Source organism: Schistocerca serialis, chromosome 1, assembly GCF_023864345.2.
Source record: "Schistocerca serialis cubense isolate TAMUIC-IGC-003099 chromosome 1, iqSchSeri2.2, whole genome shotgun sequence".
Taxonomy (NCBI): Eukaryota; Metazoa; Arthropoda; class Insecta; order Orthoptera; family Acrididae; genus Schistocerca; species Schistocerca serialis.
This window is the reverse complement of record NC_064638.1, coordinates 375719884-375741426: the sequence shown is the minus strand read 5'-3', so window position 1 is coordinate 375741426 and position 21543 is coordinate 375719884. Positions and strand designations below refer to the sequence as shown.

The window sequence follows — 21543 nt, the reverse complement described above, 5'->3', positions numbered from 1 at the left end:
TCCTTTTTGGGCCACCCAGTACATCATTTCAGAATATTCAATATATATTTACAAAGAATAATAGGTTTTTTGGCAAATTGAACTGAATGATACACATAAAAGGCCTTAGCGAGCATTGAATCATACGATAAATACACGGATGCATATAAAAAAAAAGTGGTATCAGATACTTCATAATAATCTTGGGAGAGGCTGTAGCATTATAAGTTCTAGAGTCATTCAAAGAATGTCTGTGATCAGCAGTGCGTAAATACCCAGATCATGCATTACTAGGTGGAGGCAACTCTTAACCTACCGAATATAGACTGGATGTCTAGAGATTCATTGCAGCGGACTCAGACCCAGTTATTACAAAGTACTTTTGGATACATTTTCTGAAAACTGTCTTGAGCAGCTAGTTCGGCATCCCACATGCAGTGGGAATATCTTAGACCTAGCTACAAATGGTCCACACCTTATCGACAACATCTTTATTGAAATGGGGATTAGTGATCATGATGTCATTATAACAACTATGGTTATGAAAGCTAATAAATCAGTTAAGAAGGCTAAGAGAATGTTGCTACTAGAAAGAGAAAGAAGCAATTGTCAGCATCTCACTTAAGACAGTGATTTGACATCTCTTAGTTCCAGTAAGATGGATGCAGAGGAATTATGGATGAAGTTTAAATAGATTGTAAATTAGGATCTGGAGACTTATGTGTCTAGTAAGTGGATTAAGCAGTAGAAGATCCATCATGGTCTAATAATGAGGTTTGGAAAATGCTGTGGAAGCAGAGACTGTTGCTCTCTTGGTTCAAAAGGGAATGCACAAATGATGACAAGCGAAGGTTGGTAGAGATTCATGCGACAGTGAAAAGATCTATGCCTGAAGAATACAACTGTTACTGCTGTCATAAATTAGCAGATCTGACAGAGAACCTGAGGAAATTCTGGTCTTGTGTAAAATTGCTAAGTGGGTCTAAGGCCTCCACCCAGCCGCTTATTGGTCAGTATGGTGTGGCAGTTGAAGATAGCAAAACAAATGCCAAAGTTTTAAATTTCATGTTCAATAAATCATTCATGCAGGAGAATTGTACAACCATACTGTCGTTTGACCATCGAACAGACTCCTGTATGAATGACGTAGTAATAAGCACCCCTGGCATAGAGAAACAACTGAAGGTGTTGAAAACAAGTAAGTCACCAGGTCCGGATGTAATCCCAGTTCGGTTTTTCGAAGAGCACTCTATGGCATTGGCCCCTTACTCAGCTTGCATTTATCGCAAATCTCTCACCCAGCATGAAGTCCCAGGTGACTGGAAAAAACTGGAGATGTCTCCCTGTGTATAAGAAGAACAAAAGAATAGATCGGCAACATTACAGATCAATATCCCTAACATTGGTTTGCTGCAGAATCATTGGACATATTCTCAGTTTGAATATAATAAATTTTCTTGAGACTGAGAAGCTTATGTCCATGATCAGTATGGTTTTAGAAAGCATTGCTTGTGCAATACTCACTTTGGCCTTTTCTCGCATGATGTACTGTGAACTATGGATGAAGGGCAACAGGCAGATTCCATGTTTCTAGATTTCTAGAAAGTGTTTGATACAATGCCCCATTAAATCTATTAAAGAAACTATGAGCTTGTGTAATAGGTTCTCAGATATGTGAGTGGCTCGAAGGATTCTTAAGTTATGGAGCCCAGTATATTGTCTTCAACAGCAAGTGTTCCTCAGAGATAAGGTTTTTGTCAAGAGTGCCTCAGGGAAGTGTGATAGGACTGCTGCTATTCTCTACATGTGTAAATGATTTGGCAGCCAGGGTGGGCAGCAATCTGCAGTTTGCTGATGACACTGTGGTGTATGGTAAGGTGTCCAAAGTTGAGTGACTGTAGGAGGAAACAAGATGACATAGACAAAATTTCTAGTTGATGTGATGAATAACAACTGTCTCTAAGTGTAGAAAAATATAAATTGATGCAGATGAGTAGGAAAAACAAATTCGAGTGGATGCAGTGTTAGTAGTGTCCTGTTTGACACAGTCATGTTGTTTAAATATCAGGGCATAATCTTGCAAAGCAATATTAAATTGGTTGAGCATGTGAGTATTGTGATAGGAAAGGCAAACTGTCGACTTCAGTTTATTGGGACAATTCTGGGAATGTGTGGGTCATCTGTAAAGGAGACTGCATATAGGACACTAGTGCAACCTGGTCTTGAGTACTGCTCAAGTGTTTGGGATCCATACCGAGCCGGTTTAAAGGAACATATCAAAGCAATTCAGAAGCGGGCTGCTGGGTTTGTTACTGGTATGTTCGAACAACATGCAAATGTTACACAGATGCTATGGGAACTCAAATGGGAATCCTGGAGTGAAGGCAATGTTCTTTTCAAGGAATGCTACTGAGAAAATTTAGAGAACCAGAATCTGTAGCTGACTGCAGAACAATTCTGTTGCCTCCAACATACGTTGGGTGTAAGGACCATGAAGATAAGATACGAAAAATTAGCACTCATATGGAGGCATTTAGACAGTCATTTTTCCCTCGTTCTATTTGTAAGTGGATCAGGAAAGGAAATCACTAGTAATGGTACAGGGTACCCTCTGCTATGCATGGTAAGGTGGATTACAGAGTATCGATGTAGATGTAGAAATCCAAAATTGAAACAGTAAAATAGATCTCTGCAATTAAAGAAGATCTGTAGGAATCAGGAATAACACTACTTGAGGTACCGGGCAAAAAAACTTTTAGGCAGAAAATTGTTGACTAGGCCGTTGGACTGACAGAAAAACCCAAGAAGATCAAAACAACTATGTTGTACAAGTGAGAAAGAGCCCATTTAGCGAGAGATGAAGTGATATGAGCACAGGTAAAAGCTAAAACAAAAGCTTGAAAATTGTGCATCGTATAGTCCAGGAGGACCCAAACATGAATATCATCTATATATAATATGAGGATGATCACTATTATTATTGTTGTTGTTGTTGTTGTTGTTGTTGTGTGTTGTTGCTGTTTTTGTTTGAGTGAGTTTGTTTCTATATTGATTTGCAGGCAGGCTATACCCCTCTCCATGTGGCATCACACTTTGGACAACTCAACATGGTCCGTTTCCTATTGCAACATGGTGCAAATGTGGACAAGAGCACAGCCGTCGGATATACTCCATTGCACCAGGCTGCTCAGCAGGGTCACATGCTTGTTATCACATTACTTCTGGAAAATAAAGCCAAGCCAAATGCTCTCACAAACGTAATACCCTTTTTTACTGATCTTAAAATTTTTGACTAATTTAACTACTCTTGTTCTGTTCATTGTCTTTGAAGTATTAATCTAAATATTTAGTTTTTCTGAACTATGCAAAAAAGTACTGACATTGTCCGAAGATACTGACATTGTTTTGAGTAGGTAAGTAGGTCGTCATACAAATGCCTTAATTACAATGACATCATAAGTACAGACTCTTATCTACTCAATCACAGGTCATTTCTGAAGTGTCTGACTCCAGTTATCACTGCACTGATAGCCAAGTACTTGTGAAGTTTTCTGTCAGTGATCACTATCTCCCAGAGTACTTTATCAGCCGTTGCGTAAGATGAATGGATGAAGGAATGCTTTGGGTCCTCCCAGAGTACTTTACCAGGTGTCGTGTAAGGTGAATGCACGAAGTGATGGTTTGGGTGGCTATTGGACATCACAGATGATGCCATTTTCTCTATATTGTGGGTAGTCTTCCCCTTGATCATTACACCACAGAAAATGTGGAGCTTGAAATGATAACTTTTCTTCAAACAATTTCTGGAGCTGTTTTTCTACAAGATAGAGCTCACCCACATTGTACAAAGATTGTTGAAGACTTTCTTCTCTGCACAACATATACTGCTTCTTCACTGCCCTGCTCATTCAGCAGACATTTGTACCAACAAAGGCACTTATCTTGAAGCTGAAAATTGAACTAATTTCTGGGGAATATTCTGAGCATATTTGATTTGATGCAACATGTAAAGGGTTTTGTCACGGCTCATGATATATCTTAATTAAATACTGATCTAGGGCTTGCAACATTCCTTTATTTTTCAACCACATTTCATTACTTTGAGCCACTATGCCGTGTATAATTACTTCATGGTGTTGCAGTTTCACAAACAAAGGCACATAATTCCTTAATTCAGTGAGAGGAATGGTAGATAGATTGGATGCAGAAGTTTGAACATTATGGAATTGTCAATAGAAAATTGCAACATATGACAAGGTTTTCTTCTTGTTATTTTATGATAACACTGTCTCTCAGTAATCTAAATTACAACTGTATGACCTATTTCAGACTTTTTTTTATTGGTTATTAACAATAATCAGTTGTATTAAGAGAATGTAAAGTTGACTTAGTAATTAATTAAAACACGAAACACACACATGCCATGTTGCCAGGAACACAGATTACCAAATTATTTATTTATCCTCTGATAATCACCAGAGAATTAAAGATAAAAGCAACAAACTACTGCAAGATGTCAGCACAAAAAACACAGTTGTACCCAATCCTCCCACAAGTTCTGAGGTATTAATTGATGAACTCTGAAAGCACCACAGCTTGACTGTACCATTGATGTTTAGTCTTTGTCAAAAAAATCTGTTTCCTGCTTGTCTGTGGTCATGCACTTGCAGTTGAACTTTCTCATATTAATCAGCTCACAAATGTAGTAGTACTGCAAATCAAAGTGTATCATTCAAACATGATGCAGGCAGTTGCATCTGCAATCACAGATCACAGTTATTGGTTTTTGAAGGTGTTTAACTTGCGAATCAGAGCAACCTTGAAGGGTAAATTACTTCTTGAGCTGCAGTTGATAGGCCAAGTGTTCAGCTTCTGTGGTTGTTGGTGGCACTGCCATTTATTGCTGTTCTGAATTCCACGAAATTGTTGCCTCTGCTTACTTAAAAACCAAAGACCATTATTGATAGAGATCTGATACATAATCAGTGTTGCAGAAGCCTTCAGTTTCAGTTACTCCACTTTTCAGAAAGTTAGTCCTATGTTGACTTTGCCATTTGAGTATCTCGTAATTCATTTCTCTGCTTCTTTATGGTTTTTTGATAATTGACATACAACCCATACATCATGTACAATCTCTGGTCTTGTGTCCTAAGCCTAATATAGGAGTGAACCAATGGCTTGCTGGTAAGAAATGTGATGTAGCACAGGTTCTTAGTCAATTTTCCCCATTTTTATAACTTCAAACCAGGTTAGAGTGGTTGTGCAACAAGGCTGTAATAGACCTTACCAAATTTTGTATGTACATTGGACAGTTACTTTGATCAGTTATTAAAAATGTGCGTTTTTCTGTCTCATTTTAGCCTCAAACCAAATGAGTTCACCAATGTCTCTCATCTTAAAATTTCTTTAATTTGTTCTTTAATCCTTTCATCCACTTTATGTTCTTATTCAGTAAGATGATCTAATCATCTACATAAGTGGCCAGAAAGAGTATATTTTGCATCTTCATTATGCAAGAAATATGTGGATCAGATTATGACTTTTTCATTCATTTTATGTAATGTTACATCTAACTTCTAATACAGAACATGTGAAACCTGTTTCAGACCATAAACTGCCTTATTTAGTTTGCAAACCTTCTTCTCTCCCTTCTTCACATGTCCTTCACCTTTATGATTGTAAATTTCTTCATGGATATTGCCATATGGGAAAAAATTTTGAGCATTAATGTGTTCAATGTGAAGATCAAACTGAGTTGTTGAAGCTAACAAGGTATGAAGTGAAGATTGATGAACACAGGTTAGAACATCTCATCAAAGTAGTTCACACCTGGTTTCTGGGAATAACTTTTTGTGACAATATGAACTGTGTAACAATCGTAACAATGACACAAATTGCTGGATGGAGCAAAAGGTAAAATAAAGGAAGGCAACCTCTCACCTATAGTGGATCAATGCGTGGAGCACAGAAATGTGTAACAGGAAACAGCATTCATACTACTTTTTGACCACTAGCTTATATCTACCAATTGCACTCACACACACAACCACACAGTCACCCACACACAAACACTCCCAGGGTCAGTCATACTATCCATGGGAGTGTGTGTTTGGGTATTTGTGTGGTTGTGTATGAGAATGTGTGTACTGTTCCCAGACAACAAACTACTGTGTGAAGACTATTGTAAATGCAATTTTCTGTTGTGTGTTTCTGTTGCTCTATGCATTCATCTGCTACTTGTAACATTCAATATCATCAGTGACCCCTTCCCATTTTTTAGCACCCATTTCTAATTAATTACCTTTCTGTCCAAGTCACATTTTCAAGTAATGACTTACACTAAAGTGCCAGAGAAATTGGTATAGGCATGCATATTCAAATACAGAGATATGTAAGCAGGCAGAATATGGCATTGTGGTTGGTAACGCCTATATAAGACGACAAGTGTCTGGCACAGTTGTTAGATTGGTTACTGCTGCTACAATGGCAGGTTATCAAGACTTAAGTGAGTTTGAATGGGGTGTTATACTTGGTGCACGAACGATGGGATACAGCACATCCAAGATAGCGATGAAGTGGGGATTTTCCCATACAACCATTTCATGAGTGTACTGTGAATATCAAGAATCCAGTAAAACATCAAATCTTTGATGTCACTGCGGCTGGAAAAAGTTCCTGCAAGAACGGGACCAACAACAACTGAAGAGAATCGTCCAGTGTGACAGAAATGTAACCCTTCTGCAAATTGCTGCAGATTTCAATGCTGGTTCATCAACAAGTGTCAGCATGTGAACCATTAAATGAAACATCATCAATATGGGCTATAGGAGACCAAGGCCCACTCGTGTACCCTTGGTGACTGCATGACACAAAGCTTTATGCCTCGCCTGAACATGTGAACACCGACATTGGAATGTTGATGACTGGAAACATGTTGCCTGGTCGGATGAGTCTTGTTTCAAATAGTATCAAGGGGATGGAAGTGTATGCGTATCGAGACAACCTCATGAATCCATGGACCCTGCATGTCAGCAGGAGACTGTTCAAGCTGGTGGAGGCTCTATAATGGTGTGAGGCATGTACAGTTTGAGAGATATGGAACCCCTGATACGTCTAGATACGACTCTGACAGGTGACACGTATGTAAGCAGAACATTGTTGAGCGTATCTGGGATGCCTTGAAGCGTATGGTTCAGAAGAGATCTCCTCCCCCCTAATGCTCTTACGGATTTATGGACAGTGCCGCAGGATTCAATAGTGTCAATTCCCTCCAGCACTACTTCAGACATTAGTTGAGTCTATGCCACATCATGTTGTGCCACTTCTTTGTACTCACAGGGGCTCTACATGATATTAGACAGGTGTACCAGTTTCTTTGGCTCTTCTGTGTGTATTCATCATTTAAGGCTTGCTTCCATTTTTCACAGTTGCCACAACTCTTCCTTACACAAATTTGGTTCTTCAACTCTAGGGAAACAGTGGTATCATTGTTAAAATATTTGGGATTATTTTGTTTTCTATGATGTGATGATTTTTTAATATCTGGCACCACATCACTGTGATTTTTGACTGGTGTCCCTATTGACATTGCTAGTCACTGCCTGCTCAGTGTCACTTTGTGCCAACTCAAAACGAACTGCATTGCAATTTATGTAAGTTGTATTGGTACTGTTGCTTTTTCAATAATGTTTGTTACTGCTGCTGGTTGAGCACTGCCGGTACCCTTATTTTCAGTCTTATTATCTACAAAATATGAAGGAACAAAATTGATATATTTGTTAATTGTAAGTTTATTGGTATTTGTGATGTCGTGATGTCTTTCACACACTTTTTATTTTGAATTTTTGGTGAACTCTGTATCATAGATCTTTGTATTTGATAAATATGTGTCAGTTAGATGGTATGCTTTAAAACCTTCACAATATTCAGTGGGAGTAAGTTCTTTGTACCTATCTTCTAACTGTGTTCGTTTCTCTTTAGAAACGTGTACAAATGCTTGACATCCAAAGATTCGTAAGTGACCCAGGTTTATTTGATGACCAGTTTCTACTTCTTCGGGAGTAACATTTTGAACAGCTTTTGTTGGAGATTGATTTTGCAAATGAGTCAGTGTAAGAGCATCAGCCAAAAACTGTTTGCTCCATTCTGCATCTGCCAGCATTGATCTTATTTTTTTCAGTGCTCATTTTATTCAGCTATCATGCAACTTCATTTTGATCTTGTGGGCAAGGGATTGTCATCTCACATTACAAGACACTCACTTCCTGAATGTCGAAATGACTGAAAGGTATAGCGTCCTCACTTACCACCCACATGGCCAAAATGTGCTGACCCGTGCTCACACTTTTCGTGCTAAGTGAAATACTGAAAATAGTGAATACGTCTGTTGCTTTATATAATGTAAATTTTGGTACAGTAAAAGTCAGTACATATTGCTACTATTATAGTTCTTGAATTAATGATATGACATCTTTACTTCTCAATGTTTTGGACCATTGCTTTTATAATGACTTTAATAAGTGAACTGCAATTTTATGTAAGTTGTGATGCAAACAAATTATTATAATTTTGATTGAATTGTCTCATGTTGAGAAATTAAGGAGTAGTGATCTGTATTACTTGGTAAAAAATTTTCTATTGCCAAGATCTCATGAATTCTTCTTTATTTGCCCATATACTTCTTCTAAGGTCGATCATCAATGTATGGAACATGTTATGCAAACATAAATAAATGTACAAATTTGAATTTTATTGGGAATGGTGGTTTTTAAGACTTACCAGTCATCTGTGAGTGACATGTATTTGGACATGGCCATGTGCAGAAGGTGCTATTTAATTGTAAATGTTTCATTTCTGACAAACATCTGAATAATGTGCTACATTTTATCCATCATTATAACAACATGGCATAAGGTTCTAATACACATTGTAACAAAAAATTTTTTAGTACCAGAAGATGACAGTTATGAGGGGATACAAAAAAATTTAAGCTATATATTTTAAAATTGTTTACAAAACAACCTTATCCCCTTCAAAATACCCTCCATTACACCTAATACATTTGACCCACCAGTGCTTCCACTGTTCGAAACATGTTTTGCAGTCATCTTTAGAAATGGCTGACAATTCCTCCCTCATTTTTTTTGTTGAATTCTTCGACATTGTCAAATCGGTGTCCTTTCGTGTCCCTTTTCATGTGTGGAAATAAGAAAAAGTTTCACAGAGCAAGGTCAGGCGAGTAAGGTGTGTGGGGCAGTGGAACCATGCCATTTTTAGCCAAAAATGGTCTAACAGAGATGGCTGCATGTGCAGGTGCATTGTCGTGGTGGAAGAACCAGTTTCCTATCTGCCACGAATCAGATTTTTTTTTATGAACACTGTTGCGCAATCTTCTTAAAACTTCCAAATAAAGGTTTGATTAACTGTTTGACCTGGGGAACAAACTCTGAATGAGCTATGCCCTTGGTATCAAAAAAGCAAATCACCATTGTTTGGATGTTTGATTTGTCTTGACGACATTTTTTTTGGATGGGATGCTGATGACATCTTCCATGGGCTTGACTTTTGCTTCGTTTCTGGGTTGTAACCATAGCACCAGGACTCATGATCTTTGACAGAAAATGTGTATCAGTTTAAAGCGGTTGTCTCAAAGCATGACTTGTTTCAACTCAATATTCCTTTTGATTATCAGCCCGAGGAACAAACCTGGGAGCAACTCTTTTCATCACCAAATCTTCCATTAAAATTCGCTGACCAAGCTCCAAGATAACCTTCTAATCTCTGACAGTTGATCAGTTGTCTGTCGATGGTCTGTGAGCACAATCTCTCAATTTTTTTCAATATTTTATTTTAATTGGGCAGTTGATGGATGTCCAGAATGAGATTTGTCATTAATTGACATGTTTTAAATCAAGTAACCACTCATACACTTGAGTTTTTTCCGATAGTGTCATCTCAGTAAGCTGTTTTCAATATTAAAACAGTTTCAGCAACATTTTTACCAAGTAGAAAACAAAATTTCACTGCTGCATGTTGTTCACTTAAACTTGCTAACATAAAAGAACAAAACAACAATATAACAGCGCCAGCAAAAACAGGTCAGCGACACAGGCAGCACTGACTTGGCAGTGAGTTGCGCTAGACACGCTTAGTGGCAGAAATGTGTACTACACAAGCTCTGCCCACAACAGTGTTACTCGTGGTTTCTTTTTGCTGTTGAAACTGCTCATTGAAAATGAAGAATAATTTATGCAATCTTGGCTATAGAAAGTATGTTTTAGAATATTATAATTTTATTAACTGTTTTGTTTAGTATATTGTTATCATTCTTGTGATGATAAGCATCTGTGCCACAATAAAAGGGGGAGTGACGGCAAGTTAAACTTGGCAAGGAGGCTGCTGTAATGATCTGTGACTGCCCTCCCCTATCAAAAAATAACATGAAATTGTAAAAAAATAACACAAAAATTGACAAAAGTAATTGTCGTACTGTATTGTATAGGCTCCTGTATGTCAATGAAAGCATGCTGGAAGAAGACACAAGAAACAGAGCACCTCAAATTAAAGTAAATAAACAAGAGCAAAAGAATTAAATTAAGCATGGGAAAATACCAGATCTAAGTGTTAAACTGATGGTGTTCTGAGTGCTGAAGTGGGGCTTTATACATCACACATGCTGAAACTTCGAAAGTATGTTCATTATTCGGTGCGCTCACAAAGTATCCTGAAAAAAATAGTAGTTCTATTTTCTGCTACCAGGTGAAACCATAGCTCTGTAAGCAGTCAGAATGTGTTCTGGATGCAGGGAAAGGTGAGGAATGGTTAAATAAATGAGAATGGTGGTTCTGGCAGATTTATTAGGATATGATGATAAGTTACAATAAGTGTTCATATGGCTTCCTGACTCAGCAATGTGCTGCATCTGTAACATGGCATTGTCAGCAGTTGCTTGCAGTATATCCAGTGTAATCAGAGCGATCTGTCATCATATGCCATCCTTTAGGATACTTCATGATAGACATTCTCTTTTAGATATACCACAGCCAGAAGTTACAAGGACTTAGTCTGTAAGGCAACACATCTTGAAATTTCCTAGAGGTGAAGCAGTTGTTACCAAAGGTTTCTCGAAACAAATCTTTCACCTGGCAAGTGACATATGTTGTTGCCCCATCTTGCATGAAAATGGTGTGAATGCAGTTGTGTTCTCGCAAAGCTGGAATCACATGTTACTTAAGGAGGTGCTTATAACATGCAGATGTCAGTGTACAACTAACAGGTGCACAAGATGTCATCTCCTTGAAGAAAAATGGACAGAGAATGAAGAAGCTTGTGAAACCACACTACACAGTCACACAAGATGAGTGCAGTGAATGTTCCTTCACAACGTGTGGTGGAGTAGGGCCCCATATGTGACAGTTCTGACCATTTGTGGCACTGTGGAGAGTAAAATGTGCACCTTCTGTCCAAAGAATATTCCCTGGGCACATGTTATCCATTTCCATGCTCGCCAAAACCAAACGGCAAAGTCTTGGTGTTGTAGCCTATCTTGGGGCTTCATTTGGTGCAAATTCTGAATATGAATGTAAAATGCATGGCAAAATCTTTTAATCTTTTGACCAGTGGAGAGAAAATTCCTGTGATGCAGCATGAGCACTTGCATAATTTTTAGGCATGTACTGCGTGGGTGGCTATAGCTACAGCAATTTCATCAACAAATACCATGGAAATGGTTTGCCTCCCTCTCCTTGCTGCACCACATAATTCGTGCGTTTTTTCAATTTTCTTGATCACATTCTGTAGCCCAGTTATTGACATGGGGCCTCGTTGCATCTGTTTCTGCTGGCGATATTCTCAAAATGCAGAATGATATTGCTGTCATTCTAACACAACAGCTTCACCAGCAGTGCACTGTCATTCTGATACAACAGCTTCACCGGCAGTGCACTATCTTTCTTCTCAATAGCCATTCCATTTCATACAGAAAATGTCAACCTTCATTACCCTTTACACCAAAAGTCACTTCAGAAATGTAATCACCATGCCTCACCAAGCGACCAACAGCTTACTGATGTCAAAACAATCAACTGCTGCTTACAGTGTCATATTTTCACTTGGTGGCAGAATGTAGAACTGTTGTTATTTTTTCCATATTCCATGAGTGCACTGATCAACGGTCCTGTGATGTATACAGCCTGCACTGCGGCACTTGGAACACAATCAGTTTAATTATAACCACCTGGCAGTCTGCTAGTGTGAGGGTTTGCCATTAAAAATACAAACGGTTGAAAAGGGTCACAAAAGATGAGTTTACGTTTCAGTCTCTCTCTCTCTCTTCCCCCATTTATCTATGCATTTCTTTCACACACAAGCATGTAACTGCACCCGGTAAATTATGCACACAACAGACACATACTAATAGCATTTTTGAATGTCCTTGTAGTAGGCCTGATACATTGAAATAATGGAAACAATAATTCTTTTATTGTATTCCAGCAAGGACAAACTGCTTTGTCAATTGCACAGAAACTGGGCTATATCAGTGTTGTTGAGACACTGAAAGTTGTGACTGAAACAACAGTAACCACCACCACCACTACTACAATCGAAGAAAAGTACAAGGTCGTAGCACCAGAGTCTATGCAAGAAACATTCATGTCTGATTCTGAAGATGAAGGTGGTAAGTTGTTGAACAATATTTCTCTTTTACATGATTGACTGTTGGAGTCAGAAATAGTATGTATATTGGTTGAAAAGAAGTTTGATATACTTTTAAGTAAAATTGATCTATAATTGCTACCTGATTCTTGTTGTAAATGACAAAAGGAAAAGCTGTTTCTTCAGATGTGTTAGAGGAAATAGTGGAAAAAGAAAGCAGAAGTTCACAGCCGTTGACAGTGGTTTCAAAGGTGAATTGCAGCAGTGGTTAGTTGTTGAAGGAGACTGAAATTGACACCAAGAGGTAGTTTGTGGAGAGAGAGAAATTTGAGGAAGGATTATGAAAACTGAATGGGAAAATATCTAATAAGAGTTAACAATAGTTTATTTAGAGCTTTCAGCCAAGTATTTCGTTTTCTCGTAAGTTCATTCACTTTTCTTTACAATGTAATCACAAAGAATGCCTGGGAACATATCTCCCTGCAGCACAGCTACAACAGAATGATTGCTGGCCTGCCTGCTTACACATATCATACACAAAGTCGATCACAATATAACTAAATAAGGTGGACTGGTTTTGTAAACTATTTTTTTCCTAAAGTATGCACCATTATTGTCGACAATATATTGCCATTTCTCAGGAAGCTTATAAATGACATTCTTCCAAAATGTTGGGGTTTTCAGGTCGATGAACTCTGTGACGTTCAATCTGCAGTCCTCCAAGGAGGTGGGGTGCATGCCTTTCAGGAAATTCTGCAGGGAATGGAATAGATACAAGTCAGAAGGGCAATGTCTGCCAAATACAGCAGTCAGGGTAACACATCCCACTCAAAAGAGCACAGCTTTTTATGGGTCACTATAGAAATATATAGTCTGGTGTTGCCGTGATGAAATACATCATGTCCCAAATCTAGTCACCTTGAGACGATCCAACTGCAAACAGTATGTCTTGGAAGTGATAGTCTCATTCGGAAGAAGTTTGTAATATAGGATGCATTTGCAATCCCACTAGGTGCATAGCAGCACCTTCCTCGGATGCAGCCATGGTTTAGGAACCGATATTGGTGGCTATCGTGCACCATGATTTCCTCTTCCGGGTGTTCTTGTGTACACAATCCACTTCTCATCTCCAGTTATCAGCCTTTCCAGAAAAGCAGCATTCTGATTGCATCTCAATAAGGAACCATAGATGGACAGACACTGAATTGAATTTATTTCACTCTGTTCATGAGGAATCAATATGTCATGAATATTTATGTAAACCAGCATGAGCGACATTAAGCTCCAATGTAAACACCTGCATTGTCATTTGTGAATTGTTGACTATCATGTCATTAAGCCATTCCTCGTTTGTAACTGTAGGTTGTCCAGATTAAGGTTTGTCTGTTAGGCAAAATTCTCAGCTCGAAATTGCCTAAACCACTTTTGACATGCTCCAGACGTTACTGTATCATTCTGTATACAGCACAAATCTGCTGGCATTGTGGGGTGATTTTCCCCTTACAATAGTAAAACTGCATAACATGTCGGAAATGTTTCTTCGTACTTTCCATAGCTTGTAGACGCATGTTCATGCTGTTCCATCCAACACAAACTGACATATCCAGCAGTGTGGCAGGTTGTCAATCTCTATGTGATAGTGACGGTTAGGCAACTGTGTTACCCTGGTGGGCACTGTGGGTGCAGGGTTTGCAGGTGCTGTAGATGGAAGGTTTGAGAAAAATGAACGAACTTATGAGGCAACCCAATACTAAAATCTGAATAATTATACACTGCAATGAGAACGTCCTCAGTATCTGTAGGTACTTGTCATCTGGTCCAGAATAACTTCTCAAATTCTAGAATATACTCATATGTTTTCATAAAATTATGAATGACAGTTATACAACTCACAGAATGCATGTTTCTTCTGTGTGTTCAGTTGAATTAAATATGAATGAAGAAGAAACCATTGTTCAATTAATAGAGCGTAGTCCCATGACAAGCATACTCTGCAGTTTCCTTACATATTCATGTAGAAAAGTACACGAACATTGACATGGTTTTTAGTCTTTTTATCATCAGCAGTTGAAACACTTTCACACAGGTGTTGGAGCACAATGCTTTAAATTTTGTTTGTGGATAATTGCTGTTTGCCAATAAATTGCATTCATGCTCTTCACTGGAGATGTTATTCTCTCATATGACGAATCAAGAACTCACAGCAGTAGTGCAATGAAAACCCACATACCACTGTGAGAGACAATTAGTCAGCTTTACTTATTGTCCATTGTCAATTAATTATATTGAAATCATATCTAGAGTCTTTTTATTACACTTTTTTTTGGAGGGGGGAGGGGGTGGGGGGAAGATGCAGGGGGGATTTGAGGGCGTGTATTAGTTTCCTGAAAGGCTCAATGCAGCCTGCCATGAATTCCTCTCTTGTGCCAACCTCTTCATCTCAGATTAGCACTTGCACCTTACATCCTTAATTATTTGCTTAATGTTTTCCAATGTCTTGTCTTCCCTTACAGTTTTTACCCCCAAGAGCTCCCTCTGGTACTATGAAAATTATTCCTTGGTGTCTCAATATATGTGGCCTATTATCCTGTACTTCTTGTCTGTATTTTACATATGTCACTTTCTTTGCCAATTCTGCGAAGAACTTCTAATTCCTCATTTCATCGGTTCACCTAATTTTCAACTTCTTTCTGTAGCATCGCATCTTAAACACTTAACTCTTCATCTTTTACAGTTTTTGAGCAGTCCATACGATGATTGGCTCATTAGACTGTCCTGTAATTCTTCTTCACTGAGGTTATTCATCTTGCTCTGATGATAACAATTTCATCAGTGAATTTTATCATTAACATTCTTTCACCCTGAATTTTAATCCCACTCTTGACATGTCTTTTATTTCCATCATTGTTTCTTCAGTAGTCAGTTTGAACAGTACTGGCAAAAGACTGCATTCCTGTGTTACACCCTTTTCCATCTTTGCACTTAATTCTTGATCTTCAGTTGTTATTGTTCCCTCTTGGTTCTTATATAAATTGTATATTATCTGTTTCTCCACACAGTGTACTTTTATTTTTCTCAGAATTTCGAACATCTTCCGCCATTTTACATTGTCAAACACTTTTTTCTAGTTGACGAGCCCTGTGAACATGTCTTGATTTTTTTCTTTCGTCCATTATTAGTCGCAACTTCAAACTTCCTCTCTGGTGCCTTTACCTTCCCAAAAGTCAAACTGATTGTCGTCTAACAGATCGTCACTTTTCTTTTCCATTATTCTGTGTATTATTATTGTCAATAAATTGAAAAGCATGAGCCGTTAAGCTGATTGTGTGAGAGTTCTTCCACTTATCTGCCCTTGTATATTCTGTATTGTGTGGATGATATTTTTTTGAAAGTTGATGGTATGTCTCCCTGAATAGTTGGTTGGTTGCCACTTTAAATTTTATATATTTTCAAGAAGTGTTATCTCACCCTTCCACCTTATTTGACAGTAAGTCTTTCACAGTTCTATTAAATTCTAACTCAAATAGTAGATACCCTATGTCTTTCATATCGACTCCCATTTCCACCTTAATCAAGTCATCAAGCAAGACCTCCCACTTAAAGAAGCCTTCAGTGCACTCTTTCCATCTGACCTCTCTCTCCTTGACACTTACCAGTGGAGTTGCATTGTTAATTTTACACCCTTACTTTTAATTTCACCAAAGGTTAATTTCTGAACATTTTTCCTGCAGTCATTTCACGTTAGCTTTGCTGAAATTCCTTTTTATTTCATTCCTAAGTGACTTATATTTCTGAATATTTTTGTATTTCCCCTTTCATTGATTAGTTGATGTATTTCTTCAATTACCTAAGGTTTCTTCACAGTTACTTTCCTTGTATTTAGTTCATGTGTTCAACTCTGGTCATTGCCCTTTTTAGAGATGCCCATTCCTCATCAACTGAACTACCTGCTGTGGTGTAACTGTATATTGTTATAAAACATCTCATTTGTCAGTCCTTCAGTATCCCACTTCTTTACACATTGATTCTTCCAGATGAATCTCTTAAACTCCATTCTACTCGTCATCATCACTAAATAGCGATCCAGCCTATATTTGCTCCTGGGTATATCTTACGATCTCTGTATGCCCAATGAGTAATTCATCTGGAATCTTTCTATATCTCCTGGCCTATTCCAAGTGTACCTCCTCCTCTTGTGAATCCTATTCCCATTGTACCCCTTTCTGCTGCTGGTGGTATTACGCTTTATTCCTCTGTCCTGAAATCCTTGTCTTCTTTCCATTCATTGACCCCCCTTGTATCTAGACAGAGCCTTTACATTCCCCTTTTCAGATTTTCTAGCTTCCCTATCACATTCAGACTTGTGACCCTTTTTTTGGGGGGGGGGGGGGGGGAGGAGACCAGACAGCGAGGTCATCGGTCTCATCGGATAAGGGAAGGACGGGGAAGGAAGTCGGCCGTGCCCTTTCAAAGGAACCATCCTGGCATTTGCCTGGAGCGATTTAGGGAAATCACGGAAAACCTAAATCAAGGTGGCCGGATGCGGGATTGAACCGTAGTCCTACCGAATGTGAGTCCAGTGACTTGCGACATTCCATACTCTGACTTGTAATATGTTACCATTTTGTTGGTTATTGACTCTTTTTCTCATTGATACATCCCCAGTGGCAGTACCCTCCCAGATATCTGAATGGGGGCTAACCTGGAATCTTTTGACATTAGGAGAGATCATCCTGACACTTCTCAGTTTCAGGCCACATGTCCTATCAATACACACCATTTGTCTTTAATCCAATTGTTTCCATTGCCTTCTGCATCATCATGCCATTAACTGTTGCTGATTCTTTCATTTTGTAGCAGTAGTTTCCAGCCACAAGGTCAAGAGGATGACCTGAAACTCTGTCAGCTCCTCTGGCAATCATTGACTTTGTTAGTAGAATGAGGGTAACTCTTTACACTGGGAGTCCTTGGTCGCCATTGACGATGATTTTTATTTAGAATTTAAGCAGCAGCTGGGATTGAACCTGGGATCCAGGATGTTTTTATTACTAGGTAAAAAACACTACCCTGAGATCAGGAGTCTTATAGACTGTTACTATTATTGAAAGAGGTTCCTTTGGCTGGAAAGTATCTTACTTTATGGTGAAGCCATGTATCATTCTCTCATCACATAGCACATAATATAAATTTAAATTTTTGTGACTGATGTGTTAGCTTCAGTGGTCAATTCTTTGATTACCAGTCACAGGATATCACCCATTAAGTTTTTAGTCCATAAGGGTGGATGAAATCAGTGTCTAAATAGTCAGTAAACACACATGATAAATTAGTTCCTCACATTATAAGCAACTGTGCTCTCTTTTGTAAAGCACTAAAGATATTGTCAAAACAGTTGCTGTTGTATAGAGGGGAAAGCTGTAAAGTAGTTGTTATTGGATATTCAAAAATTCAAATTAAACTATTGAATGGTACTAACTTTTTCATCACAGATAGATTTAATTACCTACGTGTGTGCTCTTGATTCCAGAATGAGATATTCAATCTGCAGCAGAGTGTGCGCTGATATGAAACTTCTTGACAGATTAAAACTGTGTGCCAGACTGAGACTCGAACTCGGGACCTTTCCAAACTTCACAGAAGCTCTTCTGCGAAACTTGTAGAACTAGAACTCCTGGAAGAAAGGATATTGCAGAGACATGTAAAGTTTGGAAGGTAGAAGACAAGATACTGGCAGAAGTGAAGCTGTGAGGACGGGGCGTGAGCCGTGCTTCAGTAGCTCAGTTGGTAGAGCACTTGCCTGCAAAAGGCTAAGGTCCCGAGTTCAAGTCTTGGTCCAGCACACAGTATTAATCTGCCAGGAAGTTTCATATCAGCACACACTCCGCTGCAGAGTGAATATCTCATTCTGGAAACATCTTCCAGGCTGTGGCTAAGCCATGTCTCCGCAATATCCTTTCTTCCAGGAGTGCTAGTTCTGCAAAGTATGCAGAAGAGCTTCTGTGAAGTTTGGAAAGTAGGAGACGAGGTACTGGTGGAAGTAAAGCTGTGAGGACAGGGCGTGAGTCGTGCTTGGGTAGCTCAGTTGGTAGAGCACTTGCTCGCGAAAGGCAAAGGTTCTGAGTTCGAGTCTCGGTCCGGCACACAGTTTTAATCTGCTGTTGATTATTTTTAAAATGAACACAATAACTTTTTTAACTTGAAGTTATTCTTAAAATATTTATAATTTTTCAAGAATCACATTATATAATATAACAACAAAAATAATCAATTATTGATAATACACTCCTGGAAATGGAAAAAAGAACACATTGACACCGGTGTGTCAGACCCACCATACTTGCTCCGGACACTGCGAGAGGGCTGTACAAGCAATGATCACACGCACGGCACAGCGGACACACCAGGAACCGCGGTGTTGGCCGTCGAATGGCGCTAGCTGTGCAGCATTTGTGCACCGCCGCCGTCAGTGTCGGCCAGTTTGCCGTGGCATACGGAGCTCCATCGCAGTCTTTAACACTGGTAGCATGCCGCGACAGCGTGGACGTGAACCGTATGTGCAGTTGACGGACTTTGAGCGAGGGCGTATAGTGGGCATGCGGGAGGCCGGGTGGACGTACCGCCGAATTGTTCAACACGTGGGGCATGAGGTCTCCACAGTACATCGATGTTGTCGCCAGTGGTCGGCAGAAGGTGCACGTGCCTGTCGACCTGGGACCGGAACGCAGCGACGCACGGATGCACGCCAAGACCGTAGGATCCTACGCAGTGCCGTAGGGGACCGCACCGCCACTTCCCAGCAAATTAGGGACACTGTTGCTCCTGGGGTATCAGCGAGGACCATTCGCAACCGTCTCCATGAAGCTGGGCTACGGTCCCGCACACCGTTAGGCCGTCTTCCGCTCACGCCCCAACATCGTGCAGCCCGCCTCCAGTGGTGTCGCGACAGGCGTGAATGGAGGGACGAATGGAGACGTGTCGTCTTCAGCGATGAGAGTCGCTTCTGCCTTGGTGCCAATGATGGTCGTATGCGTGTTTGGCGCCGTGCAGGTGAGCGCCACAATCAGGACTGCATACGACCGAGGCACACAGGGCCAACACCCGGCATCATGGTGTGGGGTGTTCTCCTACACTGGCCGTACACCACTGGTGATCGTCGAGGGGACACTGAATAGTGCACGGTACATCCAAACCGTCATCGAACCCATCGTTCTACCATTCCTAGACCGGCAAGGGAACTTGCTGTTCCAACAGGACAATGCACGTCCGCATGTATCCCGTGCCACCCATCGTGCTCTAGAAGGTGTAAGTCAACTACCCTGGCCAGCATGATCTCCGGATCTGTCCCCCATTGAGCATGTTTGGGACTGGATGAAGCGTCGTCTCATGCGGTCTGCACGTCCAGCACGAACGCTGGTCCAACTGAGGCGCCAGGTGTAAATGGCATGGCAAGCCGTTCCACAGGACTACATCCAGCATCTCTACGATCGTCTCCATGGGAAAATAGCAGCCTGCATTGCTGCGAAAGGTGGATATACACTGTACTAGTGCCGACATTGTGCATGCTCTGTTGCCTGTGTCTATGTGCCTGTGGTTCTGTCAGTGTGATCATGTGATGTATCTGACCCCAGGAATGTGTCAATAAAGTTTCCCCTTCCTGGGACAATGAATTCACGGTGTTCTTATTTCAATTTCCAGGAGTGTATAATGTAAACGGGCTGGAGTAATGAGTAGATTTTTTATCTGTCCATTTACATTACATTATATAATGTGAAATTCATTGCAAAGCACTTTTGGTTTCTATTCATGTATCAAACATTACATAGAACACACATATGTCCATATAGGCAAAAGAATGAAATCTCTTAACTGAAAGGAAGGGATGGGTGCTGTGCTAACAGTTACAGTGATGTACTCCATTTCAGACTAGAAGCTCCATGTGAACAAAAGCAGGATTATGAAGTGCACCTGCTCTACCGTAATACCCCTGATTTACCTAGATATTTCTGATCTATGTCATGCAGTTAGCATTTTGTATCAATAATTTTGTCTGTGTCACTCATGTAATTATCTTTTCTCTACTCTTCCATTTCTGTTCTGTCTGTGTCTTATTTCTAAATTCCACTAATCTAAGATTCATTTATTTTCCCCTCAGTTTTATTGTGTCTGCTGTTTTCTGAATATCCAACATTTTTCTTTTACCATATGCATATTTCAGTTTCAGCTGTAAGTTTTTTTTTCCTTTTGAAATTTGTTCTTCTATCCTGAGCCCTACTCTGCTCAGTAACCAGGAAAATAAAAATTAAGACTCATGTCTGAACAGCTATAATCCTTAGTCCATAAAACGTGTGAAATGTAGCAGGATCAATAATAGGAGTAATTTTATTTTTTCAATTTTTGTCTGCTCCTCTACACTGATAATGAACTACAACTAAAGAATGTGCTTCCAAGCTGGATACATGACATGTGAAGTATTACATTGGGACCCCACATCATTTACCACCTTAAAATATTTTGGAAATGTGCATAAACTAATAATTTTACTGTAACTGAAAATGAAAAATTCCTAAGAATTAAATATTATAACATACAAAACAATGTTTTCTTTTTTGGTCTTTAATAGTAACATTCCACTTAGTTCAAATCAGGGAATTTTTTTGTCATAATACTTTAGCCTTGACATAGTGAGTATGGTTTAATTGTGGTCTAGTATCAGACATTCAGTGATATACGTTTAGCAGATCTTATCACATGAATACTAGTGTGATACTGTTTTTGCTTTGCCAGTGAGCATTTTAACTGCACTGTGGCTGATTGTGGTTGCTTCTGAAGGCTACTAACATTTCTAACATATTCTCGTTGATAGAAATAAAGTTACTTATCTACATAAACCTGCTCCAGCTTCCTGTGTCT

General features: G+C 39.4%; 1 protein-coding gene across 1 annotated transcript in view; it reads left to right on the top strand.

Annotated features, from left to right (window-relative positions):
- The window catches only part of LOC126474384 (ankyrin-3-like), a 186811-nt gene that overhangs the window by 57133 nt on the left and 108135 nt on the right, over positions 1–21543 (top strand). The window contains exons 15-16 of the mRNA XM_050101887.1: positions 3039–3236; positions 12472–12655. Coding sequence (XP_049957844.1) covers positions 3039–3236; positions 12472–12655 — 382 coding nt within the window. The remainder of the gene's footprint in view (positions 1–3038; positions 3237–12471; positions 12656–21543) is intronic.